We start from the raw sequence: 24496 nt of genomic DNA on the forward strand, positions 1-24496 counted from the left end.
GTGTGTGTGAACGGTTCTGGAAGAGTCTCATTCTTCTTTTTGTGCAGCTATTCCCGGGGTGGGGCGGGGTCCGTTGGACCTAGAAGCTTTGGCAGAGGGAGCAGACACAGGGTTCACCAGGTTGATTTCATCAGCGAGCAACTACCACGGACTCTCCTCTCCACATCCCCCACTCCTGCCACCTGCTCTGCCTCTCTCTGTCTCCTGCTGCAGCCACACTGGCCCTCACTTGGCACGACCTCAACTGAGAAGCCCCTGGAATAGTTTACTATCGATGAACAAGGCCGATGGTCCTGATGTTCTTTAGAAGTTCTGTTTTGTCTAAGGATGAATCAGTAAGGGCAGTTCCATAGCAAACCTGCATAGGCCTCCGGGTGTGGGTGCCATCTGCCTTTCCCCTGCAGGGCAACAGACAGCCCTGGATGCCATCGCTCGGGTGGGCATAAGCCACAGGCTTGTTATGGGGAGCAGTGGGCGCTGTGTTTGTGTTAAAGGAAAAACAAGCAAGTCCTGTTTTCAATGAGTTTTTCTCCTTCATTTGGCAACTTCAACAAATAGCCTCGGGAAGAAGTCCTGGCTATTGAAGGGCTCACTCTAGGGAGGACACGGATCATCGGTCTCCCTCAGAAAGATGACTACAGGCATGATTTCCAGAGAGGAATACGTTTGCCTTTGGGTTCTAGTGAGGACGTAAACAGCAAAGGGAGAGGAGGTTGGAGGCTTTTCCTATCTGCCCCTGCCTCCCCTTCCCTCCTGGGGACATGCATGATACACTTCTGACAACTCACTGCCAAGTGAGTATGTGAACAAAACAAATAAAATAAAAAAACACACCACACTTTATAGGGGACAACAGTTCCCTCTCAGTGCATTATCCCCAAAGAAAAAGAATTAAATGCATTTTTTTTTTTATTCCTTCTTTAAAATGAGAGGTAGACTTTCACAGAAGTCTCTTAGAGCTAAGGAAAGCATGAGACGGATCAAAAGCAGGGCCCATCCGTGTGAGTGCTTGGTCCTCCGGCCTAGCTGCCCTCCCTCAGTCTGATGAATGAATCCCTTCTCTACCGGCTTCTGGTAGCTCGGGCCCATAATAACACTGGAACACGACCTAAACCCGGAATCCGAGCTTCTTCCCCTTCCTCCAACAGGGTCGACCAAGGGAAAACGTCTACAGTCCAAGGTCAAAAGGTTTCCGAATCAGAGTCGTTCTCATTGCACCCATCCTCCGAGCCTACGTCGTTACTGCACAGGCTAACCATGCTACCCAGGTTGGAGAGGGTCGTCCTGTTCAAATTGGCTTTTTTAAAACAAACCGAGTTGACAGCCGTCATTGTACTGGAAGGAGAAAAAGGCATCATGGTAGCCAAAATGAGGGCCAGGCAGTCAGCCACGTCTTTGTTAGGAGCGCAAGCCAGGGCCGGGGTATGACCTGGGCGTAAATGCAGACAAGGCAGTGGTTAGTCCGAGCATCCACAGTACATCTCATCCGACCTCCCACGGAGATGTATGTTGAGTTAGCAATCATGCAGGCAAAGGGAGGAGTTACTTCTCACAGGGCATGCTAGGGGCGAGGTGAGAGGGGCCTGGAGGGGAGGCATTCTCGGGAGGGTTGGGGGATCCTTTTCAGCTTACGTGACAACGACAAGCACTACATTATCCAAAATTAGGCAGAATTCCAGTCTTTGTCTAGTGAATGGAAACACGAGGAGGGGTGGGGCAGGGGGGACACAATTCCACAAAAAAACAGCCACGGGACAGCCAGGAAGGGGCTCCCACTGGCGAGCACACACACTCACACCATGGGCCTCGGCCGGGGCCGGAGCACGCTCATTCTGAGAACAATGGCTTTCCATTGTAGGCGGTTGTGTGTCAGATCCTACCATTAACTGGCTCTAGAAAAACGGAATCATGCGAGGAGGTCAGAAACAGGCAGGCACTGGTCATGTGTCGTTGAACATGTACCATCATTTAAAAAAACAACAAAACTTAACAGAATTTTAAAAAATAGCAACATTGCCAACCTAAAGGCAGCCGAGGTGGGGAAATCGCGATGCTTGGCATAGTCGTGCCCTGCTCTACCATTTAGGCTGGATGGCTGACATCGGAGGGGAGAGTGAGCTCAGAGCACGAAACAGGTGCGCAGGGAAATAGATACTCGTGGGTGTCATGATGGCTGCCTTTGTCCGCTTTGGTTCCAGGCCATCCTGTCCTCTCTGCTGGCCGGAGTTGCCACGACTTCTCGCTCATTTACTCAAGAGGAACCGGCTCAATAAAACCGAACTGTCTGTTGTTTTGTTTATCAGCGCTTGACCTCATTTCTGCCTCCCCCTCCTCGCCCCTCTTAACAGATTATTCCTTCTCTGGTGTGAAAACAAACAAGAATGGTCGGATATCTTAACGTCCTCTGCCACGAAGGTCTGTGATGAGTCAAGGAAGAGGATTGTGGGGCTGTACTAACGCGCCCCAGATGTTCCGAGGTCTTTGGGATGCAGCTAAGCTCCGAGACAAGCCACACTCCCACTGGCTCAAGGTCCGTAAGGGCTGGATGAGCCTCGGGTGTAGCAGACTTACACCAGAGAAGCGAACACTGCGTGTTCTGGTCTCTGGTCATTGTGGAGAAAAGCCGTAGGCCTCTGCACGCCAGCCCCAAAGTCTACAACGGTGAGTAGAGGGTGAGGGGAGGGGAGGCAGGAAAACCAGACGGATGGAGTAACAGCGAACTTTCTGCATCTCCTAGATGAATCGGGCCAGGGATGGGGCAGGGAACATGCTAGGGGAAACGGGGCCGCAAAACCAAACTAACAGGAGTTATAGCTAATGACGCCATAGGGCTGCTTACTTCTGAGCAATGGGCATGAGCTGCTAATTCCAATACCTGTAATAAGCAGTTAATTGAGTTACGTTAATGCATTTTATTATACGACGTTAATTAAATGCCACGATTCATGCCACATTCTGAAAAATTTACTTAATTAGTAAATATCCAGAAGTCCCGTGCCTGCTCCCCAAGGCTAATTAACAGGCATTGTGCTTCGAATGGCATCTAATACAATCCTGGGGTTCACAATTTCGTAGGAAGCAGAGGAGAAAGCTGCTGAGAGTTAGTTCATTCAGAAAAGGGACGTTATCTAGATCAAGAGAAGTGTCAAGCCTAGACATGAATTTAAAATTCTTATTCACATTCCCCAAATAGCCATCCTGGGAATATGCGTTCTGGTCTGTTCTCAAAAAGAAAAGAAAAAGGTTTGATCTCAGAATGGACTGGAACACAGAGACCTGGTGCTGACGCGAGCCCTTGAGCATGCATGGATGATGGGGAATCCCTCACTCTTCAGTGTGTGCGGTCAGCATGGCGAATGCCAAGGTGCCAGCTCGTCCGTGTGTCTCGGGCATTTTAACCGCCACGCTGAGGAGCCAGCGACCCTCGCTGCTGACGTCACATGCACAATGGGAGGCAGTGGTGGCTACAGGGAGACTGCACTTTAACGAAGACAGACAGGACACAGCATCCTTGCTGATTTCTCACACACGGGGGGCTCCGAAGGGAGAGGGTTCCTACTGCCTCTTCAACTAGCTCCTACATCCCTCCTGTCCTCTGGCTCCCCGGCACAGGGAAGGCACCTGCCGTGATCGTGTCCGTTTCCCACTCACCGTTCTCATCGACAGCGAGGACGCAGGCCCCTTTGGCCAGCAGCTCCTCCACCACGGCCTTCAGGCCATTGCGCGCAGCGACGTGCAGGGGCCTGAGAAAGAACACAGGGCGTCAGGCGGGAGATGCGCCATTTGGGCAGCCTGCATTGCTAAGAGGCAGCCAGTGGGTAAGAATCCATAAATAGCCTCTGAACATTTTTACTGGGGGGGGGAAAAGAGATTTGCTGACCAGGTCTTTTCCAGGTGCTAATGACCCAACAGTCCTTCCAAGCTGGCCCAGATTTCTCTGCAGATATCACAAATACTCTGCATCTCAAACAACCTCAATGACAGTAAATAGGAAGACAGAAGAACTTAAGCTCTGGTGCATTTTCTAGAAGGTTCTTTAACCCTTGAGCTGTACGCTTGCATTTGAATCACTGTCTCACCCAGTTCATCAATATGACTGTCTAATATCACTCACATATATAACCTCAAACCTCTTTGTTATTACTAAGCGGTATTTTACTGAATTTAGAACATCTTAAAGAACAATGTCAAAGTTAGTATGTTCTGCTATCTATTCCTTAAGAATTTTAATGAAAAAATGCTAATATTCTTTGCCCTTTAAAACAAATACATAATTTCCTAAAATAGAAAATAGAACAGCACTTATGTATTTATTTATTATTATTTTTAGTCCTCACCTGAGGATATGCTGATCTTTTAACTGATTTTACAAAGAAGAAGAGAGATAGAAAGAAACATCAACTGGTTGCCTTCTGTATGCACCCCAACCGGGGATCGACCCTGCAACCTAGGTATGTGCCCTGACTGGAAATCGAACCCACAACCTTTTGGTATATGGGATGATGCTCTAACCAACTGAGCCACATGGCTAAAGCTAAAGCAGCTTTTTAAGTTTTTCACACTGAGGATAACACTGAATTACATTAAGATGTAATTAAGACAAATTGCTTAGAAACTCTTCAAATATATTCTGGGAACCTAATTTATAAAACTGTCATTTTCTAGGAAGAACACATAATGCTAATACATTTACCAGTATACAAATATTTCCCAAATAGGTCAGCCCATACGTTTTCCTAATAGCCCAGTAAATTTATAATATTACCATAGAAATATCAGCAAAGAAAAACACAGACCTCACAAATCTCTATGCCGGCATATCAAAATGCAGGTTCTAACGGAAACTGTCTGGCTGGGTCTGAGCTGCAGGTGTGTGACTAAACTTCACGAAGGAGGAGTGGTTCTGTGCTCTCACTACTGTGTCCCAGCTCCAGCCTGGCACAGAGCAAGCTCTTCACATGTGTTGAATAAATGACTAGGAATTTGGGTCTGAGTCCAGCTCTAGCCATCACACTTACGTCTGCAGTGCATTGTTTTTGGCATTAATAAGGCTCTCGTCTTGTATCTTGTCAAGTATTAACAAGGCACATTTTTCATGACCCTAGGGAAGAAAAAGAAAATGATCAGAGACTCAGGATGGAGACTTAGAAAAGTTCCAGAACAATCACTTCATTGGGCTTTAAATGTGAAATGAATGTCCTCTGCCTGTATACATGTTATAAGGCCATCATCTGAGTAATTCCTTTTTCTTCTAAAAAGCAAATAGTCCCAGGGCCCTAGATTCTCCAAGATTCCAAATGAGGTCCCATTATGACTTGGTTAATATAAATCTGATCTGAAATACTAACATTTCTAGGATAAGTTTTAGAACTAATGTCCAGGGAGCTGAAACCAATACGAATTCAGCCGGGTCAGCTGGTAAACAGGGAGGAGAATTAGAAGTATCCTTTAACATTCACTTTTTAAATGTAAGTCAAGTCCCATATCCTTCCTCAAGTCTTCATGATTGACCACTTCCTGGATCCATTTATCCTTGAAGTTCGCATGTCACCTATTATCTGTGTCACTCATCAGTTACTGCCTTATATTGTGAAAGGATTCTTTTTCAAGAAAGCCTATTCATTTCCTCCTCAGCAAGGGGAAATGATCTCTGCACCTTATGACAACAGTGGGTAATTTTAATGGATCCGTCAGAGGCGCTTTCACGGTTTCAGGCCTGCGCTCCGTGAAGGTGCTGGCTTCCTGAGCCCCTGTGACCCGAAGCAACAACATTAGCATCACCTGGCACTTAGCGACGTGGAATCTCAGGCCCCACTCCCGCCCTCCTAAATCAGAAGCTGAATTTTAACAATATCCTCGGGTGATTCAATGGCACAATAACGTTTGAAAAGCATTGCATTTATAGTCATGAAAACTACACCTTGAAACACACTTGATGAAACGGAGCACTTTTTGTGGTTTCCCTGGGACACCCTGAACATGAAGGGAGAAAATGCAACTGATGAGAGGAACAGCTGAGACTGCCGGTGCCGCTGGATACAGATAACACCTTTAATGCTGGAACTATCCTATGTAATAAAACCCTAATAATGTAAATCGACCGAATGGCCGAACGACCAGTTGCTATGATGCGCACTGACCACCAAGGGGCAGACGCTCAACACAGGAGCTGCCCTCTGGTGGTCAGTGCACTCCCACAGGGGGAGCACCGCTCAGCCAGAAGCCGGGCTCATGGCTGGCAAGCGCAGCGGGAGCCTCTCCCGCCTCTGCCGCAGGCGGGCAGTAAGAAGTGAAGGGAACCGCACTCTGAGAGCCCCAAACTGTGAGAGGGATGTCTGATTTCCGGCTTAGGCCTGATCCCCCGGGGGAGGGGGGGATGGGCCTAAGCCAGCAGGCGGACATCCTCCAAGGGTTCCTGGACTGCGGGAGGTCACAGGCCTGGCTGAGGGACACTCTCCACCCTCCAGTGCATGATTTTCATGCACCAGACCTCTAGTACTGAAATAAACACCATCACTGGTGTCAGCTGCCATCATACCACAATGCCTTAGAAAGGAGACCCTTAAATATAACTTTAGAAATATCCACGGAGGTTTCATTCTGATATACTACTGGTGGAGTGTAAATAGTTAAGACTTCATTTTAGGGGAATTTGGACTTTAAAATGTTCATAGCCCAGGCTCAAAAATTTCACATTTAGACATTTAGTTTAAAGGAACAAGGCTTCCTAAAACATTGCACCACAGTTATTATTATGTAGAGTAGCTTGTATTTGAAAACAAGCAAATGCCTAACGGGAGGGAGTAGGCTGAATAAAGGGTGGCACATTCCTAAGGTAGAGAGTACCATGCATCTTTGAAAACATTATGAAATGTCTACACAAGAAAGCTATTCATAACATGTGACTCAGGAACAAAAGCAGGTTGTAAGCAGTATGATCCCGCTTCTGTGAAATCACATTCCTATGTGCCATTTATCTTTTGCTGAAGCAGTGAACACAATGCTATTTTTTTTTAAAAAAACAAAACACCACACACACAAATGCGTTCTTTGCATTGGACTAGGCACCAGAAAAAAGGGAGAGGGTAGACCTGCACACGAACACACTGACTTGCCTCACAGGAGAGCATTTGGGCTGTTTTATTACAAGGCCTTCCAACAAAACAAAATGAGAACAAGTGGAGAGGCTCATATTCTAGAAGCCATGTATCTGAGGTCCTAATGTGTGTTTATAACCAAAAGGTGGTACCACAGACACAGTGGCAGCATCAAGCCACACTGCAGTCAGCATGCAAGTGGCCAACGCCACGCAAAGCACATCCCGTCCACCTGTGTGGTACACCCTTGCTTTTCCTCCTCCAACTCTGCTTAGCGGGGCCATCATCCTGGGGAAATGGACCTCTTAATTAGGGGCCATGATATGCACTTTTGAGGTAGAATGAAGTGGTATTTATCATCATCATCATTATTACTATTATTATTATACTGAATAACAGTGTGTCATATTTCTTTACATACTTTACTACACGCCAAATGCAAGGGTGTGTTCAAATCCTTGTCCTTCACAGACAGGTCAGCCTGGGCGCTGTTCACCAGAATGTCTATAAAAAAAAACAAAAGAAAGCTACTCAGACTACATGCCAATTAATGCACTTTAAAGAAGTTACTACAGAAACAATAACAGATCTCAATGAGTGCAGCTCACATAATCCTATTTCATGTGTTTAAGAAAAAAAGGAACCATTTATGGCCACGATTGTTCTAGCCAAATCCAAGGCCTGTCGGCATCCATTGTTTGACAGCTTTATCCCCAGGTACAATGACTCTGTGTTACCTCTGGTTTCTCAACGTCAAGAGATTTCCCTGCTGAGAGGTTGGCTCACTTGGATCAGGCCCACCGAGCAGCCAGTAACGGGACTGTGGACAATGAACAAGTGGAGCCGGTGGCTTAGGTGAAATGTTGGTCTTTTTATGGGTATATAGCAAGAGACTAACGGCTTTTTGCTTGCCCTTGCCGTTGGTGCTGGACAGGCACGGATGGGCAGTCCCCCCTCGGGCACGTACCCACGGCGCCCGCCTGCCCGTTCTCCGCGGCCATCATCAGCGCCGTCTTGCCCGCGTCGTCGGCCGCGTTCACCTGGGCGCTGTGTCTCAGCAGCAGCTGCAGGCACTCCACGTGGTCCGCAAAGGCTGCGGCGTGCAGCGGCGTCCTGGCGGCGGAACGAGCGGCGTTAGCTTCCTGGGAACCTCACCCCCGCGCTCCGTGCACGCCAGAGAAACACGGCAGGTCACGGAGATGATCACCAGGCCCCTCGGCAGGGTCATCAATGCAGGGAGGAGGGGGTGAGCTGGTGGCCCTGATCATGAAATTAGCATCTTTGTTGACCGCTTTAATCTTGAGTCCCAGTGGCTTTTCTCTCCCCTTGGATAAAGATACTTTCAAAATTACACCTTAAATTTGTAGATCACTGGCTATTTTTCTAAAAAGCCCACGTCATCTAATGTGAATGATTTTTTGGGGAGGACAACCTGGCATTACTTGTCAACTTTAAAAACTACTGGCCTTTTAACCACTTCTAGGGTTTTATCTCCTAGATACACTTGGGTCATAGGACCAGGCACATATGAACTGCACCACCTTTTGAGATAGCAAAGTACTGGAAATAACCTAAATATTCTTCCATAGCGGGTAGGCTGATTAAGTTATAATATATCCATTCAGATGAATAATATTCAGCCTTAAAAAGAATACAGTAAATCTAAGGGTTTTAGTATTTGGGAAGATCTCCAAGATGTACTAAAAGCAGAGCATTGCTATCGAGTGCTCCATTTGCACAGAAGGGATATGAGCACATACATTTTACAGATGTTTGTAGCTGTGCACAGACAATATGTGAGGGACTATCCACCTTTGGAAAGGACAGTTTCTAGTGGCTTCCTCCGTGGCAGAGGCTGGGGCTGCTGCGTCGAGGAGGAAAACTTGTTTTAAGTATATATCCTTTACAATGCTTAATTTAAAAAACATGCTTACATATCACTTTTCCATTTAAAAACTAAATAAGAGATGTTTGGCCCTCTGCAACCACAGGGCAGAGGCTGGGATGCGTGGGGAGGAGAGGCATGCTGTCCTGGGTTACCCACCTGCCTTTGTCGTCCCTGCAATTGACAATGCTGGAATCGATGGCCCCCAGCAGCAGTGACGCACAATTCTCATGGTCATTTATTCTAAAACGAAAGCAGCATTAAAAATCTCACCACTTAAAAAGTTATATGTCCCCTCCTAGTCCATCTTCCCAGGCACTGTATACTTAACAATCTGACGGTGGTTGTTTTTTAAGTCTGATGCAAATATCTGTGGCCTATGTTCTGGTAAAACGTTTAAAGAAGACCATTTAGGTCAGTGATGGCGAACCTTTTGAGCTCTGCGTGTCAGCGTTTTGAAAAACCCTAACTTAACTCTGGTGCCGTGTCACCTATAGAAATTTTTTGATCTTTGCAACCATAGTAAAACAAAGACTTATATTTTTGATATTTACTTTATATATTTAAATGCCATTTAACAAAGAAAAATCAACCCCAAAAATGAGTTCACGTGTCGCCTCTGACACGCGTGTCATAGGTTCGCCATCACTGATTTAGGTGATATAAACGAACTTTATTTAACACTTCCTGAAGCGGGCAGTCTCCACTCTGAAGATTTTGGAGAATCGCCTGCTCCAAGAAGTGTTAAAGCCTGTTTATCTGACCTAAGTTGCCTCCTTTGCTTGTCTGAACAGCTGTGGCGAGGAGGGTAGGATCTGAAGCTGAAGGTCTTGGGAGGAGAAGCTCAGGAGGGCACCCTCTTGACTCCGAGTTCACAGGGAGCCGTGGGTTAGTCACTCTGGGATTTGAGCTCCACTCTCTCACAGATCCAAACAAATTATATCCAAATTTTTAAAGGAAAGAGGTTTATTAAGGTTCCTGGAAAGGTCCCGGGACAGTTATACTAAGAGTCCACAGCCAGGGACAGCTGCTAACACACTAACAAGGACTCCGAGAAATCAATTAAGACAAGAAATTGTGAGCAACGACACCTCAAAATCTAAGTGGGCACAACTCGGAACAAAATAGGTCCAGAGACATAGAAGCTTAGATTGTGGAATCTCAGAAGGAAGGCGGGGAAGGGTGGGGGGTGGGAGGTGATCAACCAAAGACCTTGTCTGCATGTATGCACAACCCATGGTCACAGACAATAGGGTGGTGAAGGCCTGGGGTGGGGGGTGGGGAGTGGGCTAGCAGAGGTCAATGGTGGAAGGAGGGGGACATATGTAATACTTCAACAATAAAGATTTAAAATAATAATAGTAAAGCCTTTAGGGTGTCTGCCACTATAAAAAAACAAACAAAAACAAAAAAACCTTGTGAGAGAAATAATAGGCCTATTGTTCATGGAATTGTGGAAGCCAAAGCTGAAAAACTGGAGAGCAAGGTGGAGCGCTTCAAAGCTGTTAGAGAGCGCTGGCCACTCACATCACCTGTGCCAGGGCCAGCTGGTCAGGGAGCAGGCTGGATCGGCACTAGGTCACCCACCAACCTCAAGAAAGTGTCCACCTGGGTGCCCATGACCCAGCAGGCTGACAGGGAAGTCTGACTTACAGTCCCTGTACTCTCTGGACAATGGTTCACACATTGAGATTGGAGCAAAAATTACACATAAAAAAACCTTACAGCATACGAAGAAAGGGAATTACAATACATGAAAAGTCTTCCTGGTAGAAAATGTCTTTCTAATCATTCGCAGGCATATTTTTAGAATTTGGCTGCAGGTGTGAAGTATACCTGAGGCGTATGGGGTGTCAGGCGCCCCTCAGGCCACCTCTTCATGCAGTTTCTCTAAGGTGGCATGTGAGCCACCTTGGAGCCACGGCATTTCACAGAAATCTCCTGGAAATCATTAACATTAGGAACCACACTTCGCTCTCAGACCTATTTGCCTTTAGCAGCAAAATGGAATACATTGGTCTTATCTGTAATGTGAAAGCCTTTTCCTTTCTTAAAGGGCAATTTTTCTACGTGTCGTTGAAGGAATTAAAGCAGCACCATTGACTTCTGGCATCTCTACTTACATCGCACAGTGCAGTGGAGTAAAGGGATTGCCGATAAATTCGCGAAAACATTTCTGCTCCAAAAGTACCTCTATACAGTTTTCATTACCTGCAAGGAAGCAAAAGAATTTAGGAAGTTTCCAAGAGAGAAATTTTGTTCAACACAATCAATTTTTTTTTGTTACTAAGAACTGAATTCTGGCTTATGCATTTTTCTGAATCGGCTGAATGCTCAACCTCCATGGAATAAAATTCACAAAATGCCAACATGTTATTGACTATGCTCACAGGAGTTCTGAGACATAATGAACAAATAAGACAATGAAAGCCATATGGTCTGATGGAGAGAACGAGATGGAGAAGGGACCTCATTTGCAAGCAGAATCGATTCTATGTTATGCTCAGCTCTTGATTGGTAGACATCTAACACATCTCAGTTTGCCTATATTTACAACAGGCAATTTCCCCTTCACCCATCTGAGTAAATTCACTTATAATTATGGACCCCAGTGAAGGGGAGAAGATGTGATTGATAGAAAATAGCAGATGAAAGGGTAAAATGCTGAGTGTAAAATACTGTATAAGTGTTTAAAATGGCACCAAGACCAGCTCCTGGCAAACAATGTGTACCCAATAAGTATTTTTAAAAAAATAAGTAGAGGAATGAATGTGAGGAATTAGTTTCAACAAAATGACAAGTAGTTTCCAAATCAACTGCATTTAAGTTAAGGCCTCAGCTCTGTTGGCTTCCTTGTCACGTGATCCAAAGCAACTCTCTTGGGATCTGTGAGTCCCAATTTCTCATAGATAAAAAATCAGATGAGGAAACTTGCCCTACCGATGTCACAGGATGATGGGAGCTTATGGATAAAGGACCTGAATGTGGTCTGTGAAGGGATGGACAGCTATTAATGCCAAACTATGTGGCTTTGGAATACAGATTGTTGTCCTGGAACCTCCTGTTGGCTGAACTCAGCTCTCTCATGATCTACCTCAGAATGACGAAGATCAGACAATTTTTGGTATTAAAACACAACCTAAACCTTTCTTTTACCTATAAAGAGAAAAAGGGACACTGCTGGAAGGAGGGTTAAAAACATATAAAGTAATGAATATAAAAATCCCCTAACTTTATGTAAGTTACACTGTTTAGCTTTCCACCTATACCCAACCCTCCCTTAAACACTTCACACCCTCTATTAGTATGAATCCCATCCTCCCCCCCCAGGATCTACTTAGGGAAGCATCTACACACACCACTCTTTGGGACTCTATGAACCCCAACCTAAGGGTCTGTGTAGATAGGACTGGGCATCCTTGAGTGACTTTCGGTGTTTCACAGTGCTCGGTGAAGGGGATTCTGGGAAGATGGGAGCTTGACCCTCACCTCAGCCCGGGAGGGAGACTGCACTGGAACTGCTTAGGGCGGGACTACTCCCCTCCCCTGCTTGCACCTGGCGAGGCCTCAGAACAGAGCCCTGCCACCCCCCTTCCCCTCATCTCAGGGGAGAGGATGTGGTCGGTGAGTTTGCCACCTGCCATAAGACCAACACTCTGACTGCGCCTTCCCCTTCCTGCCAGAGAGATCTCCGGGTTTGACCCAGATGGGGCTTAGGGGGCCCTCAGCCACTGGTAAGTAAGGAAACCCAATCCTCCAGTAGCAGGGAGGGACCAAGCCAAGTTGAGAAAGTAGAAAATTTGGCTCTTCCTGGTCAGAGCCAATGACGAAAGAGGACTGTAATGAAAATGAAATGTTGTAAATTAGAGCACCCCATAGTTTCTGAGTGAAAATGTTTTTAAAATATATTTTTATTTATTTCAGACTGGAAGGGAGCGGGAGAGAGAGATAGAAACATCAATGATGAGAGAGAACTACTGATCAGCTGCCTCCTGCATGCCCCCTACTGGGGATCAAGCCCCCAACCTAGGCATGTGCCCTTGACCGTGGGACCCTTCAGTCTGCAGGCCAATGATCTATCCACCGAGCCAAACCGTCTAGGTGAAAATTTTAATATGAGAATTGCAAATGGAAAAATAAAATTATAGAAACAGAGTAGAAAATATATGGGAAAATATCCATATAAACTTACAGGTGGGAGACCTTACGCAGGACTGGAAACCTAGATCCCAGCAAATAAAAATATGACGGACTCAACTACACAAACGTTCAAAATTTCTGCATGGAAAATGACATCATAAACAAAGACCAGAGACAAATGACAGGCTGAGAGAAAACACTGGCAGCTCATAGCACATGCAGGGAGGATTCCTATCTCTATGACAAGGCACTCCAGCAAACGCATGAGGAAAGATAAAACTCATTAAAAATAAGCAATAGATGGAAAAGGTCATTTCCAGAAGACGAAATACCAATAAATAAACACACTGTTAGACAGGGAAACACAAACCAAAGTAATGAGATAACCTTTTCTGCCCTTCACACTCACAAAAAGGAAAAAGATGCTATCTTCCTGGGCTGGCAAAAGCTTGGAGGAAATATAGGTCTTATACACGTCTGGGGGAGTAATAAATTACACCCTTCTTGCAAAGTAACATGGTGTAATTTATTAAAGTTAAAAAACACACATGTCCTCATCAATAGTTTCCCTTCTGGAAACTTATCGGACAGAATTAAGGTACATGCTACTAATAGACACACACCAAAGCCTCGTTTTAAAAGGGAAAAACCTGAAAACTATCCGAATGTCCATCCCCAGGGACCCGGTTGAATAAAAAATAGATTGTGATACACACACACCTACATTGATTTATCTGCTCTGCAATATACTAAGGAGATCAATCATTATCGATACTCAATAACTTGCAGGATATCTGCGATAGAATGTGTATAGAAGTAGATGTGGACAAAACTGACTCCCCGCCTGGGTCCCGGATTTCTCTTCTGCGGTGACCTTCGATCAGCTTCACTGAGCAAGCCTATCAGAGCCTTGTAGTTGATGATTATCAGTGTTCCATAAAACCTACCATAAATGTTTTTGTTAGTAACCGCCAGAATGCCATGGCACCCAGAATAAATATTAACCTGGTGATAGGATCCATTATGAACCATCTTCCATCGCAAGACCACCAGGAGGTATGGCCCCTGGTGCCACTGCATTCTTTTTTTAAAAAAATGTTTTTGTTGAATTTAGAGAGAGGAAGGGAGAGGGATAGAGAGAGAGAAACATCGGTGGGAGAAAAGCATTTATTGGCTGCCTCCTGCACGTCCTCCACAAGGGTGTGAGCCTGCAACCAGAGCATGTGCACTGACCAAGAATCGAACCAGTGACCTCCTGGTTCACTGAGCCACACCGGCTGGGCACTACTGCACTCACTGACTGCGTTCTTTGTCCCTTTGTCTTGTCCATCATTAGTACCTGAGTTACACCATAAAAAAGTACTGTAACAGACGTCTCTTAGCGGAGAATCATCTGTGCAGAGTGCTGGGTTGCCTGTCCGCTCTGACCCTACCTCCCTGCAAGGAAATGATCCTGTAATCCTTTCTGTTACAGTCTATGGAGTTGTTGCCTACATCGTTTTTCGTCTGCAGACATCTTCTTGTTCAGGTGGCCATTATACCTGTGCCCCACCATGTTAAATAAACAATAGCAAAAAAGAAAGTTATAGAATGATAGTTGTTCTATGATTCTAGTTTAAAAAAACAGATGCACATACATTTGTATTTATATCCTCGAGGGGAAAGTATTAAAGGTACACACCAACTTACATCAGAAAGCAAGTTTGGAAATGGAGACTTAATTCTACCTTAGACATATCAATATTTTTGAAATTTACGATGAGCTTGCATTTCTTTTTTACTCAAATAAGTGAAATAAGAAATGTTAGATCTTCTGAATTATAAGTGCGACAAAATAAATGGGGGGAAATGAGATATAAAAGAGGAAATGCCCAAAGACAAATCAATCATCTAGAAGTCTGACTGGTAGTCAACCGTAACAGGTCTTAGCTGTGTTATTTTAATTCATTGTAGGGTCCCTGGTTATATCATGTAGCATCAGAAACCTTCATTAAAACTGGATATTCATTCATTAGAAGTCCTGATTATGAGTTTTATGTTATTAATTAGCAAAAAGGGAGAAAGCGAATTTTTATTCCATTGAGGCATCATAGTAGCCAGGAAGGGCAACATACTTAAAAAAAACAACAACAGAAAAAAGGTGTCTCCGATGCAGAAAGATTGGAAATCAAGGTTGACAGCGTTGTGCTGCTTTCCCTCCCCTGAGATCCCAGTGGCGCCGGGTTCAGAGGGAACCCACTGGACTCAGTCGCACGGCAGTCCACTCACCGTTGTAGCAAGCCCAGTGCAGCGGCGTGTAGCCCTGGTTGTCCTTGAAAGAGCAGTCTTCCTCCGACAGGGCCATCTGCAGCAGCTCGCTCAGCCACGTGGCGTGGCCGCGGGCCGCGGCGTAGTGCAAGGGGGTCCTCCCTCTGGCATCTTTGCAGAGAATTGAGACTTCTTCCTCCAGCAGCATTTGCACACATTCCTCATGACCCGACATGATCTAATCGATTGCATTGAAAACACAACACAAAAGTCAGAAGGGCAGCCGGCTCGGGACGTGAAGCAGGCGGCTGAGTGAGGCTGGGCTCAGAGTCAGAGGACATGCGTGCCCGGGCCTCACGGGAGGACAGCCCAGCCAGATTCATAGCAGAAAAGTCTGTGTGGACATCAGCCTGTGGGAAACATCTAGACTCTCCAGACATAACCATGAAAGGTACTACGATATAGTGGAACACATGAGCGTTAGAATCAGGAAGGTGTGAGCTAAATCCTGGCTTCCCCTGGTACAGCTTGGACAAGTCAATTCAGCTCTCTGTCTCGTTTCATTTACCTGTACCTGGGGATAGTCATAAGGACCCCACAGGTTGTTGTGAGGACTGACGAGATAAGGTACGTAACGACCCCAGCCTGTTGCATGGCCCACAGGAAGTCCCCAAGAAATAAGGACGAGGATAATCACTTCAACCACTGAGAGTTCCTCTCCTGTTCACCGACCATGGCGGTTGGCACCAGCCCCAAAGAGCACTTTTATTTCTGCTTCTGTTTGATTTCGTTTCCTCGGCATGCTTTAAAAAACAACTCAGCAGATGTATACAAAGAAATGTCACAGGATACATACTTCAGGCGGGGAATGGGTCAACAGTCAGACATAGCATGGCTACTCAACACTAAGCAATCACTGGAATAAATTATGGCATCTGCATACAATGGACCATTAAAAATGATAGAGCAGGAAAATATTTACTGACATGGAAAAGGTCCTTGATATTCTAAAAGAAAAAAAGTAGGTTCCAAATAGTATCTTCAGTATTCTCTTTTTAAATTTTTTTAAAAAATAAATCTGCCCTGACCGGTTTGGCTCAGTGGATAGAGCGTCGGCCTGCAGACTCAAGGATCCCACGTTTGATTCTAGTCAAGGGCATGTACCTTGGTTGTGGGCACATCCCCAGTAGGGAGTGTGCAGCAGGCAGCTGATCGATGTTTCTCTCTCATTGATGTTTCTAACTCCCTATCCCTCTCCCTTCCTCTCTGTAAAAAATCAATAAATATATTTAAAAAAATAAATCTATATACAGTGAAGAAGATTTGGTATATAAACCAAAAAAATGGTTATCTCCAGGAGGTAGGATTACTAGTGATTGTAACTGTCTTCTCTGTGCTTTGAAAAAATACTTTGCAAATTTTCTATGCTGTGCAAGTATTTTGTCATCTGAAAGTAGAAGTAATTCTACCAACAGCAGGAGTTCGTGGTTCTGTTATCACAATCGACCATGAAATCGCAAAAGCAGGACCTCAGAGTACCTGCCACTATTTTACTTTTGCAAAAGATTTTATAATTTCTTTTAGGCCGATTGAGGTTCATTGGTTATCCGAGGAAAAAATCTTTTCACTAAAAACTCATATGGGAAGTAAAGAGGAAGTGTTCTCATTACACGATGGCTTGACTGCGGCTGAGGAAGACGTACGTACCCCTCTGTGCAAAGCTGTGCATCCCATGATGTCAACAGCATCTACATTTGCTTCCTTTTCAAGTAACAATGAGACAGCATCAATGTGTCCATATGCAACTGCAAGCATCAGTGGGGTTCTAGGAGAGAGATAGATTGGCTTTTTAGAAGAAAATTAAAACAAAATACTCATTACTTCCAGTGGGAGGAACTCCTTCTCTTTGTCACTCTGTCTGCGTCTGTCTCCATCTCTCTCTCTCTCTCTCTCTCTCTCTCTCTCTCTCTCTCTCTATATATATATATATATATATATATATATATATATATATATATATATAAACTAGTATATATGTCTCTCTCTGCCTCTGGCATCTAATGGCCACCTGGAATGGTGTCAGTGGGATGACTGATGTGGGTGGGCCGGGAAAGGCTCCTTCTCAGGATGGTCACTGTGATCCCATCATTTCCAGAAGCATTTCGAAATATCAACTGAGCAGGGAGCGCGTGCGTGAAGGAGACCCTCTCGCTCCTATCGGAGTAGTTCGACCTTCACAGAGTTCTGCGTTGGCATTTGCTCAATATTTCACTTGACCAGAGCTTGCTGCCTTCCAGACAAGCCTGGCCAACACAGAGGAAAGAGCAGAGAGCTGGGGCCCAGGAGCGGCATCCTAGCTCCCACTTCGACACTGACTCACATGCCGGGGGTGAGGCACTCGTGCTGGCTCCGCCTTTCCTCTCTGTAAGAAGACTGGGGCAGGAACAGGCCATCAGGTGGGAAGGACTTGGGAAAAACAAACCCAAGGAAGGAGGCAAATATGAAGGATTTTTATGATGGAGATAACTTCTTGAGGCCATTGCCATTGTTAATGTGAACATGAAAATGTAGCAGCTTCAAAAGAGGGTAAAATGGGGAGGAAGAAGGAGCCAAGGAGGACTATTTTTCAAAGGCCAGGCTATGTGGCCCTAGGTGTACGAAGCTGGCGCTTTTTCATCAACACACACTCACACATACACACGCACACACACACACATACACACATACACACACACATATACACACACACGCACACACACATACACACATATACACATACATGCACATATATACACATATACACACATACGCACACATACACACACATATACACACATGCACACACACACACACACTGCACTTAGACTCTCCTAAGTCCCGTGGTGACATTCTTTAGAGTTAATAGAGCTACTGTAATCATCATAAGCTGCGTCTTTTTCCATATGAGCAACCGTAGCCCTACTTTTGCCCGTCCCTGCATATACTCTGACACGAAGCTACCTCATTAGTCCAGGGTCCTCAGCCAGTGAATTTCACCCAAACATGTACCCCCCAACCTCACGCTCAGCAGTCAGCCCTCCCAGCGGCTAAACCAACCAACCATCACCCACCGTGACTGACATGAGCCGCCGGCCCGGCCCGGCCCAGGGCGACACTTACTGTCCTTTGGCATCTTTCACGTCAACCACTTCCGGGTTGTCTGCGATTTCTAGTAACAGCCGCAAACACAGGGTGTGGCCATTAATCACTGGAAGAGAGAACGGCATTCTGTTCACAGACCCACGCGATCACACACAGCCCTCCCGAGCGAAGTCTGCTTGGGCTTCAGTCTGCTGTCCCCACATTCCAGGTCATACCAGCTGCCGGCTCAGTGAGCCCCGAGGCTGACTTCACTCATCCATCTTCTCCGCTCTCCCCAGCGGGCCCTGGTCCTTACCGAACTGGTCCCTGCTTCATGCCCTGAGGGTTATTTCCCTTACACATGATGTCCTTTTTTTCAAATCTCTTTTTTTCATTTCTCCCCGCTTCCCAGTTGCTTTTGCTCTTCTGAGAGAGTCACACAATAGTACTATGTAATCCGGTGTCCTGCCTGCCGTCAGACCTTTTTAGAAAGCAGGAAGAGAGGACAGGAGAGGGGAGTGGAGGGGAGAGAGGGGAGCAGGAATACGATGGAAGGAGGGGATAGGGAGGAGGTGAAGCAGAGGAGAGGCGAGAAGAGGAAGGGAGAGAGCGAACAGGTCCTGCTAATATTCCCTCCGTCACTGTACATTCTGCAGGCATCCAAGTAACCGTCCTGATTGACGCGCAGTGACTGAGAGCAAACCCTCAGGCCGGGGAGGTGTACAGGGGCTGCCCACTCACTGCTCGTTGATTGACAGCCTGGATGGGCTGCCTGCAGGGACACCTCTGTCCCAGAGTTCCTCAAACCACAGCCTGACAGTGTCTCATGCATGCAGGGGTAAGGGCGGGGGGGTGGGGCTCTCCATCAGCCTCACACTCCAGGTCCCCTGGCCTCCCTTCCCCTCCCCTCCCTTCCCCTGCAGAGGTCTCCTCTCCACTTCCCAGGTGCTGCGGGTCCTCACCCCTATTCACCAGCGGTCACAGCGAGGGCTGGCAATGGGCAAGAGACACAGCCAGGACACTGCTGCTGGCCTGGACCAGCTCAGGCACATCACATGACACCCTATGACAGGGGCAGAAATAGAATATTGGGGACCAGCTGTAATTGTAAGAAATATGAATCATGCCCTGTTCACCGGGATTGGTTTGTTCTGATGAAAGAGGGCATATTCTAACCTGGCTGGAGGTGCACGTGGGACCTGGGAGCTCACCTGGAAATGCAGCCCCCTCCCCATCGGGAGCGGCCTGTTGTCATGGGAAGAGGAACAGCCTTGTTGCAGAAACCAGAGCTGCCAGCCCTGTGAAGACCCCCAGCCTGTGCGTGCCTTGCCGCAGGCCTTTGCAAATCTCCAGCCATTGTTACCTGCAAACTGCCCATTTGGCACACCCTTTTGCCTACTTCCCCATGTAAGCTTTGTCCTTTTACCCAATATAAGCAGCTGGTTTTAGGGGGGGAGGGGAAGGCAGATTTTTGTGGATGACCTGCTGCTCCCCATGCTGCCGGCAGTATTGGAATAAATGCTCATATATGATGCAGCCCTGTCTCTGCTTCCTTGGCTCAAGCAGGGACAGGCAGCCTGGACCCCTTGCTGGTTACACTTATGCGCACCAGGCGCGATGCTTCCTGCGGGTGGGTGCTTCGGGTGCTGGGAGGCAGCCTCCCAGGAGGACAGTCGGGGCGGGAGCAGCTCCCCCCTGCAGCTTGTTGGATGCCACCCACAGCCTCACACAGACATGGCTTCCACTCGGGGAGTAGGCTGAGGACAAGCAATGTGTACGTTTTCCATCGTGACCTTCTCTCCTCTCTGAACGGTGAGGACACTGCAGCATGCATTGCATTTGCCTCCATATGGATGCGGAGAGAGAAGGGAATAGATGTAGATGCAGCTACGTTAGGTTAATGAGGGCTCTTGGAAGAGCTGCACTTTACAGTCCTTTTATCGAATGCCAGTCAGGAGAGAATGCTAATTCAATGACACGTTTTTCAGGGACAATGCATATTAGAATGAGCTCACGTTCATCGACACCACTCAGCTGAGACACAGGAATAACGCCCCCCACATTCTGTGGACCGCTGCTCTCGGCTGATTCTCAGGTACATTTCTGTACCTCAGGAGGAAATCTGGGGACTGGAACACAGGCATTGTATTGTGGTTGCCGTTGGGTTTTCTTTGTTTTAGTAGTTCATTCAACCTGTTACACGGTACCGCCTGTAGGCGAGCAGTTTACTGTATGCTTAAAAGGAAAGGATGGGCAGAGGACTGGGAGCTAAATGCTAAGGCAATGGGTCCCCAACGCAGAGGGAGGGTCAGGGGAGTGTGACTGATGCCTCCTTCTTCATCAACTTGACCTCCTTTACAGGCTCCAAGGATATTTGGTTTTTGGCTAAACAGAAAAAGGGAAAAATCATCTAAGTTCCTATCACTGAGCCAGTGTGTTGCAAAGCAAACCAATATCCACAGTAGTGTGTGTTGTTGTGTTTTTTTTTTTGGGGGGGGGGGGGCGTGTACTGCTTTTTGGATTGAGCCAATAGCCCTCAGGTAAGTATAAGGCCCCCTTCGTGGAAAAGTGCAGCCAAAGCGGAATTCCTGTTGGCTCCCCACACTCTCCATTTCCCCAATGGCTAACATCTCCTTGGCTGTGCGGGGGCCAAGTCCAGCTTTGTCTTAGGCTAGCCCCGCCTCCGCTGCTCAAAGGCCGCAACTGCCATTGCAACTAGCTGCGCCCAAACCTCTGACATCCGTTCTGGCTCCTGCTCCTCACAGAATTCCCAGGATTTGAAACAACAACAACAAAAAGTTGGCCTTTCAAATGAGTTGGAAGAGATTCAGGGTAAGCAGATTCTGGAAGCACGGGCTAAAGCTTGCACGAGCAGACATGTTGTGGAGAACAGAGTCGAATGACAGCCTGTGTTGCCCAATGAATGACTTGAGGGACATCCAAAAGGAGTGAGTCGGCTTGACCACGAGGGGGCTCCATTGGACCATAACCTATACAGTGGCAAATGAGTGACCATGGTTATTTTTCATGGTTCACTGTTTACAAGAGTGATTCTCCACAATGAAAAGAGGCCCTCTGTCGTTGTCAGGGAGTACCTGGTAACTAAGGCAGGGTGCTTGCCTTAAGAGTAGGCAACCAATATTTTAAAAGAACTAAATTTGAACTTTAGAATAATGCCAAGGATGCCTAGAATATCAAACTGTATAATGCTTTACAACAATACCAAAAAAACTGAATGTGGGTAAAATAAGAACTGCAATTTAACCAACCACTGCTGACCTCATGACTGAAGTTTTTTCCCCCAGGAATAATTGTTTCCAGGTAATTAGGCAACAGCCATGTTTTGTGTTTTTTTTTCTACTCCATATTGTTTTTCTTCAGTGGTTTGGAAATTCAGGGTTGTAGGTGGAAATTCTTCTACAAAGTCTAACATTCTGATAAAATTTTCCCAACAAGATCATTAAATCTACTGGAAAACCATCTTCACTCTTTGCTTCTTCAAGACACTCATTTAATGGTATAAGACAGTTATTTCTCATCATAAGACAATATTTATGACCCTGATCAAAGGCAGATATCAGTGAATCCCTGACTCCAAAGGCATATATGCCCTCACTGAGCTAGAGGCTCTCCCCATCACTTTATATCTGTGTGTACCTCTAGCAGGGTCCTGATACAGTTTGATTGTATGTGTATTAGAGAAAAATCCCAGAAAAAGACAATTAGTTCCTTTTTGATATCTACATGCACATTTTAAGAGTCTCTTTTTACACCCGATGCACCAAGAATCAGAGCAAAAGCTCAGAGGCCTCATTTAGGCTGGCAGAACGCTGCGCTGATTAGTCCGCTGTCTGATGACTCCTTTTATGAAACAGCCCTGAAATGTCATGAATTTCCCACTTTAAAATGCTGTGTGATTTTGTTCTATGTGACTTATCTGAAGGTCACAGTAGGCCTTGCCCTTTTTCAGAGCATTTTGTGATGACTATTGGCCAAAGGCTCTGCACTCTCTTTTGAGTTAAGACCAGACGGAGCACGGAGGATTATTAGAGCTGGATTTACAGTGTTGTACTCTGTATGATACTGTAGTAATGCACACATATCATTCCACATTTGTCCTAACTCATGGGACACACAACAGCAAGAGTGAACCCTAATGGAAACTATGGACTTGGGATGGGGAGGAGGTGTCGGTGTAGGCTCATCAATTGTAATGTATGTACCACTCTCCTGGGACGATGCTAATGGGAGAGGCTATGCAGAGGGCGGCAGGAGGTGGGTGGGAAGTCTCTGTGCCTTCCTCTCAATTTTGCTGTGAACCTAAAACTGCTCTAAAAAAATACATCTTTAAAGGAGATGCCAGGGCCCATCTGGCCAGAGAACACCGATCACCTCCACGTGGATGGGAAGCCAAGGGTTTTGGAAGAGTGTAGGCATGCCTGATGCAGAAAGAAAATGTTTTAAAAGTTGGGATGGAAGAAGATGGCGCCAACCTTTTACTCAGCTTACGAGTCGGCCGCAAAAACGCTAACCATTCTCTGGGCGAGACCCACCTGAGGCGTGAAGTGGGGTCCTTTTGGTGACATCGTCTTTCACGAAGATGGACGCGCCCTGGTTGATCAGCGCTTCCACGCATTCCGTGTGGCCCTTGAAGGCAGCCAGGTCCAGAGCGGTGCGGCCCTTCTCGTCCCGGATGTCCAGGTCCACCAGGGACTGCAGGAGCACTTCCAGGGCCTGGTGGTGCCCATTGTAGGCCTGCAGAGGGGAAGCCAGTGACACGAGTGCTTGCTCGCCTCGGACCCCACCGCTCCCCCAGTGAGGGTGCGGCCTCCAAGGTCACAGACAGAGGCCACCCCAAGGAGCACGTCAGACAGACACTCGGGATAAAGCAAAACACAGGAAACCAGCCTTAACCGGTTTGGCTCAGTGGACAGAGCGTCAGCCTGCGGACTGAAGGGTCCCAGGTTCGATTCTGGTCAATGGCATGTACCTTGGTTGTGGGCATATCCCCAGTAGGGGGTGTGCAGGAGGCAGCTGATGGATGTTTCTCTCTCATCGATGTTTCTAACTCTCTATCCCTCTCCTTCCTCTCTGTAAAAAAAAATCAATAAAATACATTTTTAAAAAACCAACCAAACAAACAAAAAAACAGGAAACCAAACAATTAGATTGAAAAATCAAAATGCATGAAACTCACAGCTATGTATGAATTTCTTCGTGCCCTTTCTCTTTTGTCAAATAATCTGCCCCAGAGGCACCGAATGTATTAATGGATTCATGTATTTGTATCTATCGATCTACTCTCCCAATGCAAACCAGCAGCTGAATGAATTAATATATGCTTATATCTGCCAGTTCAGGCTAACCATACTGACATGATCCGATTTTTTTTTTCCTCCGGGAGATTATTCTGTTAAACCTGGAGCAAAAGGTTACCAAAAACATGTGGTCTTCATAATTCCACAGAGGCGTACAGACCTTGTTGTGGTTGAATATTTTCATTTCTAGCCACGTGACCCTGGGTGAGTTTCTTAATTTCACTTAGTTTGTTTCCTTGTCTATAAAAGGAGAGCAATAAAAGGTGCCTCACAGGGAGGATTAAAAAAAAAAGAGATAAAATCGCACAGGCTTTGCATCATGCCGTGTACACAGTTGATGCTTCCTCCTCTCCCCTTTACTCTCTCCACTGATTACAATGAAAACATAGACAAAAGTGTGGGAAAACGTTCTGTGTAGCAGCGCCAAGTTCTGACTTATTATGAGGCCCTATGCTATGCTAAGAGGAAGAGCCTTCATGCTAAAAAACAAAAGTCTGAAAGCTGATTTTTATTAAGTCTATGAGGTAAAAAGCATCCATGTACACACAAGAGAAAGGACATTGAAATAAAGAACAGAAAAGGTGTAGGAATCCAGAGAGCAGGGACAGGGAGGAGCAGGGAGGTGAGAGACAGGAGGGAAGGCCAGTCCTCGGAGTCCTCAGCCCAAGTCCCCTCTTTGGCCACCGGCA

At 46.3% G+C, this 24496-nt stretch overlaps 1 protein-coding gene across 1 annotated transcript in view; it reads right to left on the reverse strand.

Annotated features, from left to right (window-relative positions):
• Window positions 1-914: 914 nt before the first annotated feature.
• Window positions 915-24496, reverse strand: part of ANKRD44 (ankyrin repeat domain 44) — a 221194-nt gene continuing 197612 nt past the window's right edge. Inside the window, exons 18-29 of the mRNA XM_081095598.1 lie at window positions 23043-23244; window positions 18529-18616; window positions 17077-17194; window positions 15391-15607; window positions 11106-11193; window positions 9142-9225; window positions 8065-8210; window positions 7519-7601; window positions 5019-5101; window positions 3652-3743; window positions 2840-2875; window positions 915-1429 (exon numbers count right to left, since the gene is read on the reverse strand). Coding sequence (XP_080951724.1) covers window positions 1182-1429; window positions 2840-2875; window positions 3652-3743; window positions 5019-5101; window positions 7519-7601; window positions 8065-8210; window positions 9142-9225; window positions 11106-11193; window positions 15391-15607; window positions 17077-17194; window positions 18529-18616; window positions 23043-23244 — 1485 coding nt within the window. The 3' untranslated portion in view covers window positions 915-1181. The remainder of the gene's footprint in view (window positions 1430-2839; window positions 2876-3651; window positions 3744-5018; window positions 5102-7518; window positions 7602-8064; window positions 8211-9141; window positions 9226-11105; window positions 11194-15390; window positions 15608-17076; window positions 17195-18528; window positions 18617-23042; window positions 23245-24496) is intronic.

This window comes from Myotis nattereri (assembly GCF_964212035.1).
Source record: "Myotis nattereri genome assembly, chromosome: 7".
Taxonomy (NCBI): domain Eukaryota; kingdom Metazoa; phylum Chordata; class Mammalia; order Chiroptera; family Vespertilionidae; genus Myotis; species Myotis nattereri.